Consider the following 18978-nt stretch of genomic DNA (forward strand, 5'->3'; position numbering starts at 1 on the left):
GACAGCAAATTAGCCTTGATTTCCGTTATATACCGATTATTCTCAAAGGGTTGAGGAGGGGGCTGGACACAATCCCAGCTGGCATTGGGCGAGAGGCAGGACACACCCTGGACGGGTCCCCAGCATATCGCAGGGCCGGCATTTAGAGACAAAACCATTCACGCACACATCCACTTCTTGCATGTCTTTGGACTCCAGAGTACCTGGAGATAACCTCTGCAAACATGGGGACAACATGCACCCCACACAGAAAGGCCCCGGACAAACCAGGATAGGAGCTTCTTGCTGTGAGGTGGTGTACTACCGTGCCACCCCTTGGCCTTGTCTTACATCACTAACGAGCTGACACTCCTTCAAAACTATAGAAACAGAAACATCAGCCGTCATAGTTTTTCATAGTAATTGAGCCAGAAGAAATTAACATAAATAAATACTGAATTAAGTGTAAATACTTCATTAACAATTGTAAGAGTGCCAGGATATATATATTTTTTTCCCTTTTTCCTTATATTTTATCTTTTAATATTACATATTATACATTATGTATAATATATACTAATATAGTTATGACCCCATGTTTCTTCATCTCTCTTCCTTTTATGTGTAGTTCGATAATTTTTCATCACATATCTTTATTGTCTGTTTTGACATTTTATGTAAAATTTGGATTTTGATTTTATTATTATTATTTTATATCTTTGTTTGACCTGAGTCGAGATGCAGCTGCACATTTCGTTGTTAGAAATAATAATGGATTTAATCATTAATCTGTGTTGAATGTTGCTTGTAAAGTTCGACTCTCAGGTCACGTGGATGTTGGAGCGCCGCCTCTAACTCTCTCCACCAATGGGCGATCCCCAAACTGTGAAGGCGGAAGAAAACACGGAAGCAGCTCAGAGGGAACGCGACACGTCGACTGGCTGCGATAAAACGTGTGCACAGTCAAATTAACGATAGCTTAACGTTTCCCAGGGTTTGTGAGACGCCAGGGTTGTTTGTCAGTTTATTCACATTCCGTCTGCTCCGCTCCCCGCAGCCTGAATGGAGAAGGACAACGAGCTGCCTCTGGCCACAGAGAGATATGGCAGCGCAGGCTCCTGGAGGTACTTAGTGAAAGATGGAGTGGTAGAGAGGAGGAGAGAAGGACGTGAAGGTGCTTCAACAAGAAACTCTATTGTTGGAGTGTTTAAAGTAAGACAGATTCACTGCATGTCCACGTAGCAATACTGACTGTTCAGCCCGTCGCTCACATTTACATCCTTGGGTTTCAGAGTGTGTTTCTGCCTCAAGGCTACCCAGAGAGTGTCAGTGATGACTACCTGCAGTACCAGTTCTGGGATACAGTGCAGGTAACTCCGAAGAACCACTGAGATCATCATCTTCATCATCTTCATCCCCCACCACCAGACTGAAAGTCTCCACCCACTCTCTCCTCTCCCCCCTCAGGCTTTCGCCAGCTCTCTGTCTGGGACCCTGGCCACTCAGGCGTCTCTCCGAGGGGTCGGTGTTGGAAACCATGAGGCCACGGTGGCTGCAGCCACCGTCACCTGGTTATTGAGAGGTGATCCCTTTAAAAAACAACAACAAAAAACTACTAGAATGGCACTCAGCAGAACGCACGCCACCACGAGGGCCCCTGTCTCGCAACATTAAAGAAAGTAATGAAAAAAATAATCCTGGATCTGCCCCATGTCCATATCCGCGTTAAAACTTGTTACCGTACAGTGACAGAAAATAGCCGACCCCCATATCAAACCACATTTAAATTTGCTAGATCCAGATTTTTACTTGGAGCCACACAAGTTGCACAAACTCATAGATATCAGTACTCAAGATATGTTGGATTTATATCAATTAAGATCCATAAATCATTTCCTGGGAAAGAAGTGAACATTGCAGAAAACCTTTATAACGAGTCAAGAAATAAAATAATTATTTTATTTCTTGACTCGTGTTCCCTCCTTCCACCAAATGTGGTGGGAATCTGTAATCCTTCTGACAAACATAAGAAACCAACGGACATACGTGAAAACATAACCTCTTGGTTGTAGGTAATCAACCAATAAAATGACAGACTTCTTGGATCTTCAGTGCATCTTGTGAAATTATGTTCTCCCCTGCAGATGGGACGGGCATGCTGGGAAGAATCCTCTTCGCCTGGCAGAAAGGGTACGATCATATTTTTGCTCTATTCAAGTAAAAGCTTGACAAGTGTCTCATCGTTTCCTGGTGGAACATCTTTGTTTCTGTTACAGGAGTAAACTGGACTCTGAGGCCAAAAAATGGAGGTACTGTATGGACTGTGCATACACACTTTATCTTGAAGACTTATTGAGTCTAAACATTATCCTAAAACCCACTTGATGTCACGAGTCCTCTGCTGTCATCGTCTTTCCAGGCTTTTTGCCGATGTGCTCAACGACAGTGCCATGTTCATGGAGATATTGGCTCCATACTTTCCTGTTTGTTTCACCTCGATCGTGTGCATCGCTGGGATATTCAAGGTAAGATTAAATTAATTTGGTCATCCATGATTTAAAAACTCAAAATTACTATTTCTGAAACTGAAGAAGTTGTAAGTTACTGAGTACATGAACTTTAAATCTGAATGGTCCCAAGTTAAATTTGACATCTACACAAACTATGATCATTTTTGTGGTGTTTTTTTATGTAATTAATGTGTTTTTGCTTAAGATTATCTAATAATTTCACATGTTAAGTCCCCTAAATAATTTGCAATAACAACAACTGAGCTTATATGTGTTTGTCTTCTCCAGTCCATTGTTGGAGTTGCAGGTGGAGCGACCAGAGCTGCGCTGACGGTTCATCAGGCTCGCAGAGACAACATGGCCGACATCTCTGCCAAAGATGGTAGTCAGGTACTTTTTTTTCAAAAGTTTTTGTCTCTACGTCTACTTGTCATGGAAAAACAGCACTAAATTACCAGATACCATTTATACTGTGTGTTCTATGTCATATTTCATATTTCACATAATGGAGTACAATAGGCCTCTATCACAGCAGACATGCCATAGAAGAAGAAACACTGGTGTTATGAATAACATTTACAATGGTTCTGTTCTGTTTGATAACCCTGCACCAGAAAACCAAACATTCATTGATATGTGTTCATGTAAAAGTGCAGCTGTTTTTTACTGAAAATAATTCAAACTCATCAGAACATGTTTTTTATTTTCCACAGGAGACGTTGGTGAACTTGGCAGGACTGCTGATCAGCTTGATGCTCATTCCCCTCGTCACTAATAATCCAATGTATGTGCGACTTCATTTGAACTTGAAATCACAAAGACAATTCAATTATATTTGGAGTCTGTTGCGTCTTTTATGTCGTCTACCTCCGTTCTCATTCCCTCCATCTGCCCCCTCAGACTGACTCTCAGCCTCTTCTTCCTCTTCACCATCCTCCACCTTTTTGCCAATTACAAGGCTGTGCGTTCGGTTGTCATGGAAACCTTCAATGAGGCACGGCTTTCAATCGTGTTGCAGCAGTACCTGAAAGACAGAAGAGTCCTGAGTCCACTAGAGGCCAATCAGAGAGAGCCAGTTTTCTTTGGTAACAGAAATTAACCCACATTTCATAATGTAGTTGTAATATGTATATTATGCACATTGACAATTATAAAATGTGTTTTTTTTTCCCTCAGATTTTAGGAAAACGGTGCCAATTAGACTTGGAGTGAGGCTACAGGAGATTGGGCAAAGGTAATTTCATCTACCAGTTCTAATATGACGAAAAAGTACACACAGTAAAAGTTGAGTACAGATTAATTTTATCTTCTTAATTTTTAGCCCAGAGGATCTTCAGATGGTTTTGACGCAAAAGAACATGCCTTACCTCTTAGGAGTGAGAAACGGTACGTCAGCCTGAGATGACTTCTTCCCTCACAGAGAAATAGTGTGTTCAAGAGTCATGTTAAATACTTTCAATGTTTTGAAGTCGCCTGTCATCTTTCCGCAGGGTGTGTGTGTGTTTGTTTGGGACCAGAAGCATCGGTGCATGATGAAATCAGAGCCGTGTGTCAGGCTGTGTGGATCAGTAGCAAGTTGAGCCCTCTAGCTTCCAAAGAACCTGCTACACAACAACAGCAAAGTGAGTCTTTACGGCTAATTCTGTAATTCATTTACAATACAGAGATGCTTCAAGGTAACAAATGTTAAAACACTGCAAAATTGTGTTCATTTTTTTTTTTTTAAAGGTCACTGGGAAATGGTGCATGAGAGTCACAAGCTGATGGACACTATTTTTAATCCGTTTCTCAAAGGTGAGTCTACACAAAACAGTTTTAAACCACCCACCATCTGCTTGATCTAGTATTTTTATCTTTTTTTATCAAGAATCATGAATCATGATTTTGCTCAAATATTTTCCAGGTGTAGAAGCTGCAGGATGGGACACGAAACGAACTCTGCTGGACTGGGATGAGTGGAGGGTCGAGTGGAAATCTAAGAGCAGCTGAGCTGTGAGGCGTCTGCAGCCGATTCTCACTGTTTATATCACATTTATTAAATGATTATATTTTTAAGTGCATTCTGTTTGATTCAATCTGTTTCAATCTGTCACTGTGGATGATACATTAAGATGAAAATCTACATTTTGTACATGGATATTTTTATTTTGTTATTGATGAATTAAAATCACAAAATTGTAGAATGAGAGAGCAAATGTTATTATTTTAATGATTTATTGAAAAGTCAAAACAAAACAAAAACCATTGCATCCGCCAGGGAAAGGGGGCGATATTGAGCCTTCTTTAACCAAGCAACACAACACGAAGAAGAACAAAAGAAAATGGTTGTAAAGTTAGCAGCATTCTGAAGGGTAAGAGCGGAAAAAGGTTTGGCTGAGACAGTGTACGAGATATTTGGTGTTGGGTGAAGTTGAATGTGGAGGGTTGATACTAAAATTTAAAGATAAGTATACATACTGCTAAATATATTTATCTACAAAGATACAATACGTGTTTTCGAACGTAAACCGAAATTTCATATTTGTCGTGAGGCTTTTATTTTTGAAAGTTTTAGCCGGATGTGTACACCCTTTTTTAAATTTTATCGCTCGTTCAAACCTCAGCAACTAAATCAGTCCGTCCGCTGGAGAAGTGGTTTAAAATGGGGAGATATAAATGTGCCTACAGCTGCGAAAGCTCCAGTGAATCAGATGTAAAGTTTTTTAAGTAAGTTTTCAATTTAGTGATCATTTTTAGCCACAAACCTGGAAGTAGCAAGTTAGCATAGTGAGGTGAATGTTAAGCTAGCAGCAATAACGTTAGTTGGAAGTGTGATTCAGCTCGTCTTTAAGTTTTATTTACAGTAACTACGAATTTTAGAAAGTATTATCAAATGTTCTGATGTACTCTGTAGTTGACTTGACTTGTACATTCTGGGTAATGGAGGACAAGCCGCACACCTGCAGGCACTGTGTTGTGTTTACTTTACTTTACTCTGTTGTTTTCATTAGACTTGATCAACCAGAAAACAAACATGGTTGGATCCTCAAAAATCGCAATATATGGAGGGAAATGTAAAATCTCTATTCACTGAGAAAAGAAGTGTAATATTTCAACTGGACTTTCAGACACAAAGAAGATAGATGCAAAGCTGAATAAAGCTCGTTCGTCACTTTACAAACATAAGATGTTTTTGTATTCCAGAGTGAACAGCTCACTCAGGTCCACACATCAACAACACTGTAAACTGTGTTTTAACAGCTGTTAACATGGACTCTGCTATTTGTTCTACATCCAACACCCCAGGCCTCACTGTATGTGTTCAACCAAGCTGCACCACATTTCACACGCTCCTGGATATCAGTGACTTAAATATGTCAGGTTTTTTATTAAGATCCATGAATTGTTCCTTGGGAAAACCGTGAAAATGTTGAAAAACTATTTCAATGTCAAAGAAAGTGAAAAGAAAACAAACATATCTGGATCTGACCTCTGATCCGCAACAAAATGTAAAGTCTTCTTCCCTGACCCAGAACACATCCTTCCACCAAGTTTCATGGAAATCTGCTAAGTTGTTTTTGTGTAATCTTGCTTTGAAACAAACCAACAAAGAAACAGACTGGGGTGAAAACATCAGGTAATCGGGTTCAGGACATGGCTGTGGTTGTGTTTCAATGAGTTGTGTGTTTCAACAGGTTTCCTATTTACAATCCCCGGAAACTGAAGAAATGGCTCGTAAACATGAAGTGGAAGGACTGGACTCCGTCCCGCTTCTCTGTGCTGTGCATCAATCATTTTGAGGAGCAGTACATCGACAGAACAGGCAAAAGTGTGAAACTCAAAGAAGATGCAGTTCCCACCATATTTTCATCCCCTGACAAGACACAGACAAGGAAGGTTTGTATTAACTTACTCAGCGTCAGTGGAACCAGTTAGAAATATAAATCAGCTGATCTTTCGTGTGGGGAAAAATAGTTTCAGGACAAACTGCTCCGAGGTCGTCTCTTTGTTAACTATAAAGTTCTAAACACAAATACATCTTCATCTGTTTGTAATAAGTAAAAATAATATTCAACTTTCTCCCTGGTGTAGGCTTCCATCAAACCCAGAAGTAAGAGAAACAAGGTGAGATTTGAGATTTTTTGTTTTGTTTTTAAACATGTTGGTTCATTTTTCTCAAAATGAAACAGCTTTTTCTCAAATGGATCTTACTTAAATCTCGTTTCAATGACAGCAAGATAAGTGCTGTCTTTATTTGAGCCATTCTTCACTTCAGCACAACAGAGTCAGTTTAATAGTTTTTAAGCTTTATTAATACCAACTCCGGAACATTCAGTGTGTTGTTTTCCTTGTTTTCTGAACCCAGACACATGCCTCACAAACGGATCCTGGTCAGTCTCAAGCAACCACCCCTGCCACAGCAAAGAGAAATGTCGAGAACAAAGAGAGCAGGCAAACAGAGGAAGAGCCTGTGGGGTATGTTATTTATCAACAGAGACGCTTTGCTTTAGTTTTACTTTCTTTATGTGCATTATGTCAAATTTTATATTTATAACACACCAGATTAGAGGAAGCAATAATTAAAGGTTCTCTATCAGGCAATTTGTTGTGAATGATCATAATATGACCATGACACACCATCGGAAATCAAGGAAACATGATAAATTGAAATACTGGCTGCTGCGACAGCAATGCTGCAGCTAGTAAGTCGATTTCTTTTTTCTTTTTATTGCTTAAAATCTAATTTTTGTTTTGGCCTGTTTGAGCCAATAGCAGTTGGAGACCTCAGGGTGCCAGATACGATACAAGCAAACACACTGTGGAAGGTAAATGTACTGAGGCTAAAAAAACACAACATGGAAAATAAACATACTAGAGCTGGAACTACAGTACAATAAAAGGTGCTGGTTCTTGGTCCAACATATAACTTAGTCCATTATTAAAGCCAGTGAATCTTCTGCCTTACACTTTATAAAATTAAATGATGTGTTTACTCAGAACCCAATCTCTCATCTCTCCACTTCCTCTCACTATCCAGAAATGAAGCGTAATTAATTATTGATAAATTAAATTAATCTCAGCTGTCAATCGGGATGTTTTGCCACGTTTGATATCATCAAATAACTAATTAATTTTACAGGCAGTTCTGCAATAATTGTTTCCTCTTTAATGTGTTGAACTTTTCTGTTTCTATGGTTAGAGACAAAGACTCAATCAAATCTGACAAATGGAGGATTATAGTGGATGAAGGGCTGATGAAGATTGAGTCATTTCCCCATTTCTTCCATGGAGATTACTGCGTCCCACGGGTAAGAGCTATGAGTGCAGATATTACATTTAGTATGATTCAACTGATTAGTGTAAATGTGTATTATTTGCTAATTGACTTTGGACAAATCAATGAACTTTCTGTTGTCAGATGCATTATTGCAATTAATGTTCAAATATTATATTTTTATCTATATTGTCCATTCATCACCAACAGGATATTCAATGGGCTCCAGATGATAATTTCAGTGTAAGTAGTTGACTTTAAACTTTCAAATTACTTCTTCATGCAATGTATTATAATCAAATGATTTTCTGTATTTTTTTTCCCAGGCAGAATGTAAAGATCCTGAAAATGTGATCGAGGTACTGTATGTCCATTGCCTGAATGAAAGAGTTCCAGCTCAGCTTTGTTAAATATAATCAGCCGAGGATCTCGTTGTATGATGATATCAATCACAGAATGTTGTTTTTATAGCCCATATTCACAAATCTTAATTTGTCTCATAGGGCTTGACATGGTATGACATCATGTTGTTTGATTCCAGGTGAAGGAGCCGTGGCAGTGGCTTGGTCTTGATGTCAGAGGACCCCTGCCCCAAACACTGAACGGACACAAATACATCGTGACTGTGACGGATTACTACTCCAAGTGGGTGGAAGCTGTGCCAATGCAGTCGTGCCTCCCTCCGCATGTCGCAAAGCACATCGTGGACATCATCAACCACTTTGGATACCCACTCAGAATCCTCTCCAGGCTGCCTCATGACATAGTCCACAAAGTGAGTGTATGACTGACTGAACCACACATATCAGAAGAAGTAGAAAAGTATTTCACATCAACATCAAAATCTTGCCTGAGACTACCAAACATATATAAATATATTTTTAATCATTGAAGTGCCTGAAAATCTAATAATCATAGATGCCTCATGTCAGCCAGAGTCTGTCATTGAAGGTTTTGGAATCCTAATTTCATCTTTTAGTGGTATATCATCCTCACAAGACCAAGTCTGCTGTCGCACAATATGGCTCAAGTTGTCGCTCAGATGTTGTAAAAACAACAATCTTTCCCATCTCTACCATTGTTGAATGCTGACAAAATCATCCTCAATTTTTCGTGGTTGAAATAAATGACGGGGGGGGTTCCATTTCTCTGCTGCAAAAACAACGGTTATCTGGCTAAGTGAAAACATGAGATAAAGACCATAAGCTATTTGAAAAGACAAATAGTCATGTAGGCTCCGGGGTGTTTCTGCTTGTTTTTCCATGAAACTAAAACGAAACAGAAGCATATATTTGGAGACCAGACAAATTAGTCTGAGGTGTCTTCAGGGGATTTCCAACGACTTTGAATGTTGTCACTTCGTTGGAAATTGTCAAAATGAGGAACCTAATCAATGAACCTCTGGAGTGCCGCCGCTTTATGGACCCTGTCATTCTCCTTACCGTCCCTATCTGTGTGCCTATCTTTTCGACATTGGCATGAGAGTGTGCTGCGTGCATGTTCCTGAACTGGCATCACTGACCAATCATAACTGAAGAAAATGAACTCTAGAGGAGAGGTGGGGGGTCTTAAGTAAAATCCTGTGATAATATTGTGTCCTGAACTGCCAGTGTCTGACATAGATGTGTGTGTGAATGTGTCCTCCTGCCAGATCAACAGAGAACTGAAAGATCAGCTGAACGTCAGCGTCGCTCTTGTCGTCTATCATCAGCAGACGGGCACCGCTGATTTGATCACACAGCAGCTGATTAACAGGTCTGTTTTTATAATGTACTATAAAATTCAGTACACCCCCCGCGTAATATCATAAAAATTGATAACCATTTGAAACTTCCATCGTACAATAAGTGTTTTATTTCTTTAGGGCATTTATCAATAAACAAGTTAGATAGACTCCATTGAAAATATAAATAAGAACAACCTCACTGAAACTAAAGTGACTGCACTTGATTTTCACAAATTGCATGAACAAGACTATATAATAACTGGTGAGTGTACAATTTGTATTATTTATTTTATTATCTCATTTAACTTAAAGATGTAATATATAGGAATTATTTATTAAAATGCCAAAAAAAAACTAGGCCTATGTTATATATTTTGTTAACTACTCTACAAGATAAGATATAATAATCATTTATTACTCCCACAACTTGGAAATTTGCTGTGTTGCATCATCAAAGAGGGCGTTCAAAAAATAGACATCAGTAATAAATAAGTTAATATGCAATATAAACATGAAAATAGAATAGACCTAATATACAGCGTACAGTGTATATACAGTGTAAACAGAATATGTACAGTGTGAGTTCAATGCTCAACGATGTTCAAACCCAGAGAAATCCCCAATTTTATTCTAGGTAACAGGATGTTTCATTTTGTTGCCTTTTAACTTTACCCGTGGCTTTGCCCATCTCTGCTGAAACATCCAGGGCAAACGACGGACGACGAAAGAAGAACACAGTTCTCGTCAATCAGCCAGTCAGCTGTTCCACTCTTTGTATTGATCACACGATTATTCACTGCAGTTTGCGGTAAAAATGTGAATAAAACTCAAATACAGCGAAAATGATTTGAACATCACTAAACTATGTATTTTAGTATTGTTATCATTGAGAGACCCCTAGTGGCCAAAGTTACATATTGTATGTTGAAGGAAATTACATGTCACAGTTACAAATGTTAAAATTCAGGGCAATATTTCTCGTGATCGTGCATTGATGCATCTCCCAGCTTAAAATTGACTAAATATTCAGTTAGACACAGGAAAGGGGGGAGCAAAGAAGGACCAAGAAATGGGCCCAGAGTTACAGAGTACATTACTGATACTGTCGCTCCTCCGTGAAGTGTATTCTGCTCAGTTTTATTTCAATTGCTTTCGATGTTTCTGAGAAATCTCCTGTGAGTGTGTCTCTCATTATGTTTTCAAGTCAACGCTGTCATTTTTCTTATCGCTGCGTCCAAACAGGATGGTCAGTGATCTGGTAGAAGAGCATGCAGCCGACTGGGACGTCTACCTGCCCGCCAAGGTTTTCAGTCTGTGTTTCAAAGAGCATCCACTGACCAAGCAGAGGCCCTTTTCCATGCTCTGCTGTAGAGGACTGGAGCCTGTCCAATCCCCGAGAGGACTGGATGTAAGTGTAGGTTTTTAATGTTTTCAGTTTTGAGGAGACGTCATCTTATAGAAACTGTTAAATAAATTTTGTCTCCTTGCCTCGCTGTTCCGCAGTTTGCTTATTCCAAGATCCGAGAGAGTGCTTTCGTGGTGAGATAGACGGGTGAGTTGAATAGATGACAAGAACAAACCATATTTAAATATAATACTTACTTCCCTTGTGTGGAGGAAGTTGGGGAATGTCTTATGAGTCTTTAGAGGTGTTTTCCAGAAAGAGTGTATTTGGGGAAGTTTGAGAAAAACAGGTCTTGAAACTGTTAAAAAAAACTATTATTATTTTGCAGGTCGATGAAAGTGGAAACCCAATCGGACGTATAACAAACATGGAGGAGGAATATTTTTGGGTCATGGAAGTATTCAGACTTAGTCGAGGATATTCGCGCTGAAGCGTTACTGTACTTCACTTCATGGCTCCAATTTAAGAACTCTGGAATCCAGTTTTTTTTTACCTGGACAAGGACATTGCTGACAAGGACAGATCCTGGATATGAAGCTGCAAATGTCTATATTCTCAACCTATTAAGTCTAAAATATGTAATGGTTTAAACTCCCTTTATTTGGGTCCATTAAGTCTGAACAAGAAAGCCTTTTTCAGATTTAGATGTGGGGTTTTTTTGTTCAGGGCTTGGCTGGGGCCTTTCTTTGTAGAGTTACCATGTTTTCTCTGTGTCTTCGGGTCCTCTGGCTTCCTCCCACAGTCCAAAGACATACAGATTGGGGTTAGGTTGATTGGAGACTCAAAATTAACCGTAGGTGTTAATGTGAGAGTGAATGGTTGTTTGTCTCTGTATGTTGGCCCTGGGATTCACTGGTGACCTTTCCAGGGTGCACCCCGGCTCTCGCCTAATGTCAGCTGGGATTGGCTCCAGCTCCCCCCATGATCGCTCCAAGGATAAGCAGTATATGTGATGGATGGATGGATCATATTGTACGACCATAAACTGTAAATGTACAAAATCTAGTAGAATGAGAGCAGCAGGTGACAAAGAGTCCATGGATTTCTATTATGACCAAAAGTGGATAAAAGTGATGGACAGTAAGTCTGAGCTTAAGCCATTTGAGGCTGATAGTTACAGCATTTTGTTTTACATTAGGATTTGATTGTGTCTTGTGAGCTGGCCTCCTGTTTTCATGAATGGTTCTTCTAAGGCAGAGTCAGTCCAGAGATTTGAAATGTCCAATTTCAAGCTGCTGTGCAGGAATTAGTTTTTGAAGTTTTTGTCTATAAAATAGAAAAACATATCAATAAACTTTCCTTTCTAAAAAAAAAGAGAGGAGTGAGACAATAAAATTCATGTGTGATCAATTTGAATTCAAGATCAATTCTTCTGTCAGAACCGTGACTTTTCTTTGCCTTTTAAATAAAGTCAGAATACGTTGGTATGATCTGCACCTGCATGTGGTGTCCACGAGATTGAAGTACTGCAGTAAAACTACGGTATCTCAGCGAGAGCTTAAGAGCATGTGTTCTTTTTCTAGACGTCACTAAATCGACAACTTTAATTTAAGAACATTAATAATGCGATTTTTTTCACAAAATAATTATTTGAAATTGTGTGTTTAAAGGCCTATTTCACAGCAGACATTTTGATGTTGCGTGTCACTGACGATATTTATTAATGACCCCTCTGCTCTGTTTAGTTTAAGCGTCTCCGTAAGAGCCTGCAAAAGAAAAAAATCGGGACCCTGAAACTGAATCAGCTATTAGTCATGACTTCTGTCACAAATGTCTGCTTTGTTTGTATCCGCTGCTGACCAGCCGATCAAATCAAAAAATCCCAAACCTTGCAAGATTAAATCAAACTGTGATCCCAAATGTTCTGGGACACCTCGGCTGATACGTGCGTGTGTCTGTCGTGCTGATGTGGGCTCAGCTGTCCCACTCTGTGGTGACAGCTGCTGTCAGGCTGAGAGGAGAAGAGAAGTCCTCTCACACAAAAACACTTGTTTGTTTCCCCAGGGAGGGGGAAGTATTTCGAATCAAGCTCATGAGAAACCACAGCACTTCAACAATTACTTTCTTTCTTGAATTATGTGGAGTTATTTTGTGTGCTGGGTCAATACCTCATTATAATTTATAAAAGTCAACTAGATGTACTTACAATACAGAGAAGGTTTCATATGTACCTTGGTTTTTAATTATTAAAGCCATCCTTAGTAAAAATGCATTAATTTTTTAGTCATCAAATCTGATCATCTAGAAAGGTAATCAATAACCCCAATTTCCATAAGGGGACTGTTGTAAGATATTTTAATCATAATTGTTCCAAAAGATAAAAAATGCTAGTTAAATTTAAAGTAAAACCATGTGAATAATCATCAGCCTTACGATTTTCTTTGTCTTCTCGTGACTCCAGAAGTGATTACCACAGAATAGCGACAGCATCGGTTGCAGCCTGCAACAGGTTTTTTTTAACCACACCACAGAAAACATTGCAACATGTGCAAACTACTGTGTGAACTAGTTCAAACAAACATCCTTTGAAAAAAAAAAAGGTCAGGTGCTGAAAAGTTCGGAAACCTCTGAAATAAATAATAATGTTTGTGGATAAATGTGTACTGAGCTGAAACTTAATATTGTGAATACATTGTGCTTCAACCACATGAGAGACATTTTAAAAAGTAGATCTAGTAAACACAATAAAACTGTTATTGTATTTCTCCATAAATATTTTTTTAAACCTCATGTATTATTGACTCCTGGATAAAGCCCTCCCCCGCCCCCTGCTGGCTGGTGCTGGACCCGCAGCTGTCTGAGTCTGAAGCCCGATGCCGCTGTGAGCTGTAGTCGCTGCAGTGGAGGCGTTTTTTCCCCTGTGTGCAGCCAACCGCAAGAAATGGTGAGTGAGGAAAACAGAAACATCTCATAATGTAGCGGCCTGTTGACTCGTCTGGCCGACTTTAATCCGCCATCATGTCCTCCTCTGTGGGTTCAGACCTGTGCCGCCAGTGGCCGAACGATCCCTGTCACTAAAAGCCACCGTCCAAGAGCTGCTGCCTTTGTTTAGCTAACCTCTGCTAACGGAGGCTAGCAGACCTGCGCTGGCTAATGTCAACACGTCAGTTCACGCACACAGGACGTGACAGGACAATGCTCGGGTCGTTCGGCGGTTTAGCGGAGAGGGTCGAGATAAAGTCATGTTGAAGACGCGACAGCTCAAGCAACAAACTTTGGTTTTTTAAAAATGGCTAACTAGCCGCTAGGGAGCTAGCTAAAGTTGTCATTAGCTGCTGTAGCTCGGCCAGCGTTATTATCTACGAAACAAACGTTACTTTAGAATATTAGTTAGTGTTTGGAGATAGAGATGGTGGTTTTAATGTTTGTCGGGGTTTTAACACTCCGTGGCTTGCGGGGCCTAAAGTTCTCATGTCCTGTTTATTGAGGAAGCGACAGAAGCTAGCAGCAGGCTAATCGCTGCAGCTAGGCTACCTCGCCATGACGTTAGCTAGCAGCTGCAGCAGCACCGTGGGTCTTTAAACGCCAGGGGTGTAGAGATTGTAGTAACGTTATGGAGCAGAGCTGTACTGTATCTTTACCAACTCACTAAAGCTGCTGTCAGTGTCAGATTCACCACCTGCTGCCACACATAGTCACTCTGTGTCACCTGGCTGATACACGGACCTCGAAGTTATCAACTATCTAGTTTTACTAGTTTACAAACGTTATCTTGAGTCCCATTAAATGTATCAACGATCTGGGTTCTTGGGATCCCTCTCTGGTTTGCTGGCTCAGTGGTGAGTGTACTGAGCAGCTTTCATCGAGATCAGAACCACCACACATCAAGTCTGACACCACTCCCATGCTTTTCACTATTATTTGTTAATAAACCTTATATCTGATGAAGGCAGACGTCGTGCTGGGATGAATAGATAGTGGTTGTCTTCCCTAGCCTCTGAAAAATCTGATTTATAAACTCAGTGACATGTATGTCCTGAGGATTGGATCACAGGTCTTAAGAGTGACTATAAATACCAGGTCTGGGCGGGTGTAGGTGTAAGATTTTAAACATAAAAAAGTATAAATGATTACATAGCGCTATCAACGTATGGGCAGAGGGAAGCGTAACAATAGTTTTGATTCATTGTGAAATGGTTGCGGGTCAGAGGAAGTCAGCTGAGTAGTAGATCAATTGTGATCAGATCACTCAGGGCGGATGTTAATACCACGTCTGAACGGGGTCATAAATAAGTTATTCCACAGTCGTCGTCATATTTGAGAAAGTTTGTTTTTCTGATGTGCATGTGCTTGGGTGTATACTGATTCTGAATTCCACTCTTTTCATCTGTCCCCTGATCTCACCTCAGGATGTGTTTCTCATGATCCGACGTCACAAGGCGACCATCTTCACAGATGCCAAAGAGTCTACCACAGTCTATGAACTGAAGCGCATTGTGGAAGGCATTTTAAAGAGGCCACCTGAAGATCAGAGGCTTTATAAGGTGAAATAAATGTACCTGAAACATCTTTTCAGTTGTGAGGGATTGTTGTTTATCAAACAACACAAATTACATCTCCAGTGATTCATAAATTTATATGAATGTATGTTTATAGCATACAACTTTGGTTATTTTGGTTCATACGCCTCCATTGGTTTAACATGTTCATGTAAGTTTCGAGCAATATTAGTTCAAGGAAAATGTAGAGGTGTGTAATATGAAAATATATCATTTGAGGTTTCAAGAATTAATCTGATTTGTTGTAGTGATTTAATGGAAAATTAGCAGTTTTTAGCATTATCAGTGAATGATACTGATTGTTTCAGTTGTTTTTCAAGCTATAATGAAAAATATCTTCTTTTTCAGCTTTTAAGTGTGAGGATTTGGTCTTTTTTTTCATCTTATATGACAGTTAAACGAATACTTTTTGGTTTGAGATTGAAGGTTTTATAAGGTTCAAGACTGTTGTTTACAGAACTCTACCTCTTTTTTTAGTTGTCTGTATTACCTCTGGTTATATCAGACATATGTGTGCAGTGTTACGAATCAAGGAGCTTGACTGCTGTTTGGTAATATTGTATTTTAACCTGCTGTTGCTCATTAGAGAATTTCTGGTATAATTTTTCCCTCCCTGACACCGATACTAAAACCTGTACTTTGTGTTTCGGCCATCCCATCCCATACCAGTACTTGAATAATGTATTTTAACAGCTGTATGCTGCTAAACCTGTATGGACATTATGATTGCTATCATTGTTTTATGACCAGGCTCAGGCTAAACCCTTTGAAAAGCAAATACATACAGAGAAGGGATGCCATAGAACTGATTTTATTACCTGGTTTGACAGACATAACTGAACGGCAAAACAAATAAGTGAATTAAGGACTACACAACAATTACTTCTTTTAAATAGCTCGAGTCTGAAGTCTTGCAGTTGCTGTTTTACTAGTTGGACGTTCCATTATTATCAAATTGTTGACATTTTAGCTCTGGATTAAGCTACAATAACCAAAATCACACCTTCTACACGCTGCTCTAAAAACGGTACTTGTCAGTGGCAGTACATAGCAACTGCTGTTTTGGATTGGCGCAGAAGAAGTCATTTCCAGGAAAAGAAAAATGCAGTTTTATCTGGATAAAACTAATATACTTAAAAGGCGTGGTATCAGGTCAGTATGTACATACTCACCAATGCCTGATTCAGCATTTTTGGCTGTATCTGAGGCCTTTCCAATGCTGTTGTCATTATCGAAATATATCTATTTTTCATCATTGTGATTTAGTGTATTCCTTTTCTGTTCTCAAGATTAAATACATGACAACATGCCTGTTTAATAATTTCTTGCTAAAAACTTTTCTTATGTATTTACAGAAAATGAATTAGATTATATCCTGATATACATCTTGATGTTGCAATCACCAACATAATTTCTGAAGGTTAACTGTAGTTAATGAACAACCGGCTCTACTTTACTTTGTTTATTTTCTTCACCAGGATGACGTGCTGCTTAACGATGGTCAAACTCTTGGAAATTGTGGGTTCACAAATCAAACGGCCCGACCTCAGGCCCCAGCCACAGTGGGGTTAGCTTTCCGTCTGGGTGGTAAGTAGTTCACCCTTTAACCAACCCCTATGTTAGACCATTTTCAGTCAGTGTTGTAACCATTGCACCAATTAGTCATTGTTTATTTCATGCCATGGAGTTGCGAGCTCCAATTATCTGCTGCGATCTGATTTGGTTTCCACCTGGTGTCTTTTCTCTCCCTCTTCACTGCTGTCACGTCACCCCTCTCTGTCGTTCTCCCAGATGATTCATTTGAGCAGCTGAGGATCGAGTCCTTCTCCACTCCCCCTGAGCTCCCTGACGTCATGAAGCCCCAGGACTCTGGCAGCACAGCCAACGAGCAGGCTGTACAGTGAAGGGAGGGGCGGTAAAGCAGAGGGACGCACAGGGGGTCTGAGGGAGGACGCACAGGGGGAGTAAGGGGCTGAATTTTGGGGAAGCAATGCCTCAGCGGGGTGAATTTGACCTCACCTGTCTTGAGCTGGGCACAAACAAATACAAACACTGATTCCCCTTGTTTTAAATGTGGGGGTGGGTGCTTCAAAGTGGTTCATTTGTTTCCTGAAATCGGAGCGCATGCTAAATTGATACTTTCACACAAGGCCCTTCAGAGATACCTGATGGACTTGTCATGACACTGTCAGTCATCCACAGAATTGGTCAAGGCTGAACATTAAGAATCGTACCTCGTATTTAATGAATTCTAGTCTTTATTTGGGGTAAGGCTAATGCTGCCTTACTTGTGTTTTTTATTTGCTGGCTTAAACGTGGGAGTTGATAAGGTGTGACATTTTTAGCCTTTTATGTTTGTGTGTTCATTTATTAAACTATTACTAGAATTTGACATGTTTTTGGTCTTTGGCCTGGATATGTGTTGAGACAATAGGTAGGGTTTGTGAATTTCTAAGTTACTATCTGTATTTCAAGACCTTTTGAACAATATGAATCGGAAATGAACTGGATTCACTTGTCAGCAGGGGATCTGGCATTAAGGTGAAGATTTCTTCGTACTTTATCTATCAGTAGTTGTAGTTTTCATCCTACGACTGCTCATAGAGACTTAATGGGCTCAGTCGTTAGTATCTACGACATGTAATGCTGGTATGAACCTGGTGTTTAAAAGGAAGTGTGCCACAGACAAAGCAGCAAAAATATTGATTATTGATTCATTTCCATAATTTACAAAGGTGGGATCTAACCAACTTTCCTCACCAGTGTTGATTGTAGCCCATGAAATCGAGGAGATTGGATTTTGTTGACTTCAATCATTGGGCCTAATTGATTACAGTAAACATCAATTATTTTCAGTCCAACAGAAAGTTGTGTGATGAGTTATGGAACTGTGTCTGTAAGTAGTGGGCTGTACACGTCACCCTCTGTTTTCACCAGAATCACTGCCCTTTTATTTTTAGTTCATGCTGCAACTTGTGTTGTGTCATACACCATTAATCCCAAACTACACAACAGTAAGTGAGAAAACGAAATGAACTTATTATGCACAACAAAAAAAATCAAATTCAAGTGTATAGAAAATGGTCATGAGTCATCTAGAAAACTACAATTAAAAAAAACACTGACTCTGGGATGTTGAATGAAATATCAAAAAGAAAAGCATTTGCAAATTGAGGCTGTTAAACAGTGGGACATGATCAAAGTTGCACTTGTAACTGATTAACATTAAAACAACTGTTTTTCACCATTGTGCACTGTGGTGTTTTTGATTGTGAAGTCCATGGTAAATATATGTTGTGTGTAACTGCTGAAATAAAGTTACTGCTATATGCAATACATGTAGTGCACACCTTTTAAGCTAGTTTGATATGTTTAAAATAAATAGACACCTATTGCCAGTCATAGGATGCTTTGCAGTGTGCAAACATTTAGATTTCTACCAATTTTTTTTTTTCAATTTACATTTGGGGAACCAGTAATAGACAACTATGCACAAAGATGCCACTGAAAATGACTAATTTGGTTGTTTCTTAATTAAGTTTGGTAAAAAATAACAAAAGCCTAGTACAATATCCCAGTTACCAAATTTATGTTTTTGTCTACCT

The 18978-nt window shown here is 39.4% G+C and overlaps 3 protein-coding genes across 5 annotated transcripts; all 3 read left to right on the top strand.

Moving 5' to 3' along the window:
• The first annotated feature begins 808 nt into the window (after positions 1 to 808).
• rusf1 (RUS family member 1) lies at positions 809 to 4544 on the top strand. Its single transcript, XM_035181270.2, has 15 exons — positions 809 to 932; positions 1037 to 1191; positions 1272 to 1349; positions 1447 to 1561; positions 2124 to 2169; positions 2256 to 2288; positions 2399 to 2504; positions 2778 to 2879; positions 3203 to 3273; positions 3390 to 3574; positions 3666 to 3723; positions 3811 to 3875; positions 3980 to 4111; positions 4218 to 4283; positions 4393 to 4544. Exons 2-15 carry the CDS (start codon positions 1042 to 1044, stop codon positions 4476 to 4478), a joined length of 1293 nt encoding a protein of 430 aa, XP_035037161.1. The 5' UTR covers positions 809 to 932; positions 1037 to 1041; the 3' UTR covers positions 4479 to 4544.
• Positions 4545 to 4752: 208 nt separating this feature from the next.
• zgc:153292 (uncharacterized protein LOC100003014 homolog) lies at positions 4753 to 12224 on the top strand. 3 transcript variants are annotated; one of them, XM_035181273.2, is made up of 12 exons: positions 4753 to 4840; positions 6164 to 6365; positions 6561 to 6593; positions 6835 to 6944; positions 7669 to 7777; positions 7954 to 7986; positions 8070 to 8102; positions 8285 to 8518; positions 9395 to 9498; positions 10712 to 10883; positions 10973 to 11021; positions 11203 to 12224. In XM_035181273.2, the coding sequence occupies exons 2-11, from the start codon at positions 6210 to 6212 to the stop codon at positions 11015 to 11017; spliced, it is 1029 nt and encodes a 342-aa protein (XP_035037164.1). In that variant the 5' UTR covers positions 4753 to 4840; positions 6164 to 6209; the 3' UTR covers positions 11018 to 11021; positions 11203 to 12224. The 3 variants fall into 3 exon arrangements, with proteins under 3 accessions (XP_035037164.1, XP_035037162.1, XP_035037163.1); XM_035181271.2 differs by lacking the exon at positions 4753 to 4840 and adding an exon at positions 5001 to 5195; XM_035181272.2 differs by lacking the exon at positions 4753 to 4840 and adding an exon at positions 5019 to 5195 and having other exon boundaries at positions 10712 to 10877.
• A 1392-nt stretch (positions 12225 to 13616) lies between these two features.
• On the top strand, positions 13617 to 18617 carry elob (elongin B). Its single transcript, XM_035179782.2, has 4 exons — positions 13617 to 13758; positions 15224 to 15358; positions 16852 to 16960; positions 17165 to 18617. The coding sequence occupies exons 1-4, from the start codon at positions 13756 to 13758 to the stop codon at positions 17275 to 17277; spliced, it is 360 nt and encodes a 119-aa protein (XP_035035673.1). The 5' UTR covers positions 13617 to 13755; the 3' UTR covers positions 17278 to 18617.
• Positions 18618 to 18978: the final 361 nt, after the last annotated feature.

Source organism: Hippoglossus stenolepis, chromosome 16, assembly GCF_022539355.2.
Source record: "Hippoglossus stenolepis isolate QCI-W04-F060 chromosome 16, HSTE1.2, whole genome shotgun sequence".
NCBI lineage: Eukaryota > Metazoa > Chordata > Actinopteri > Pleuronectiformes > Pleuronectidae > Hippoglossus > Hippoglossus stenolepis.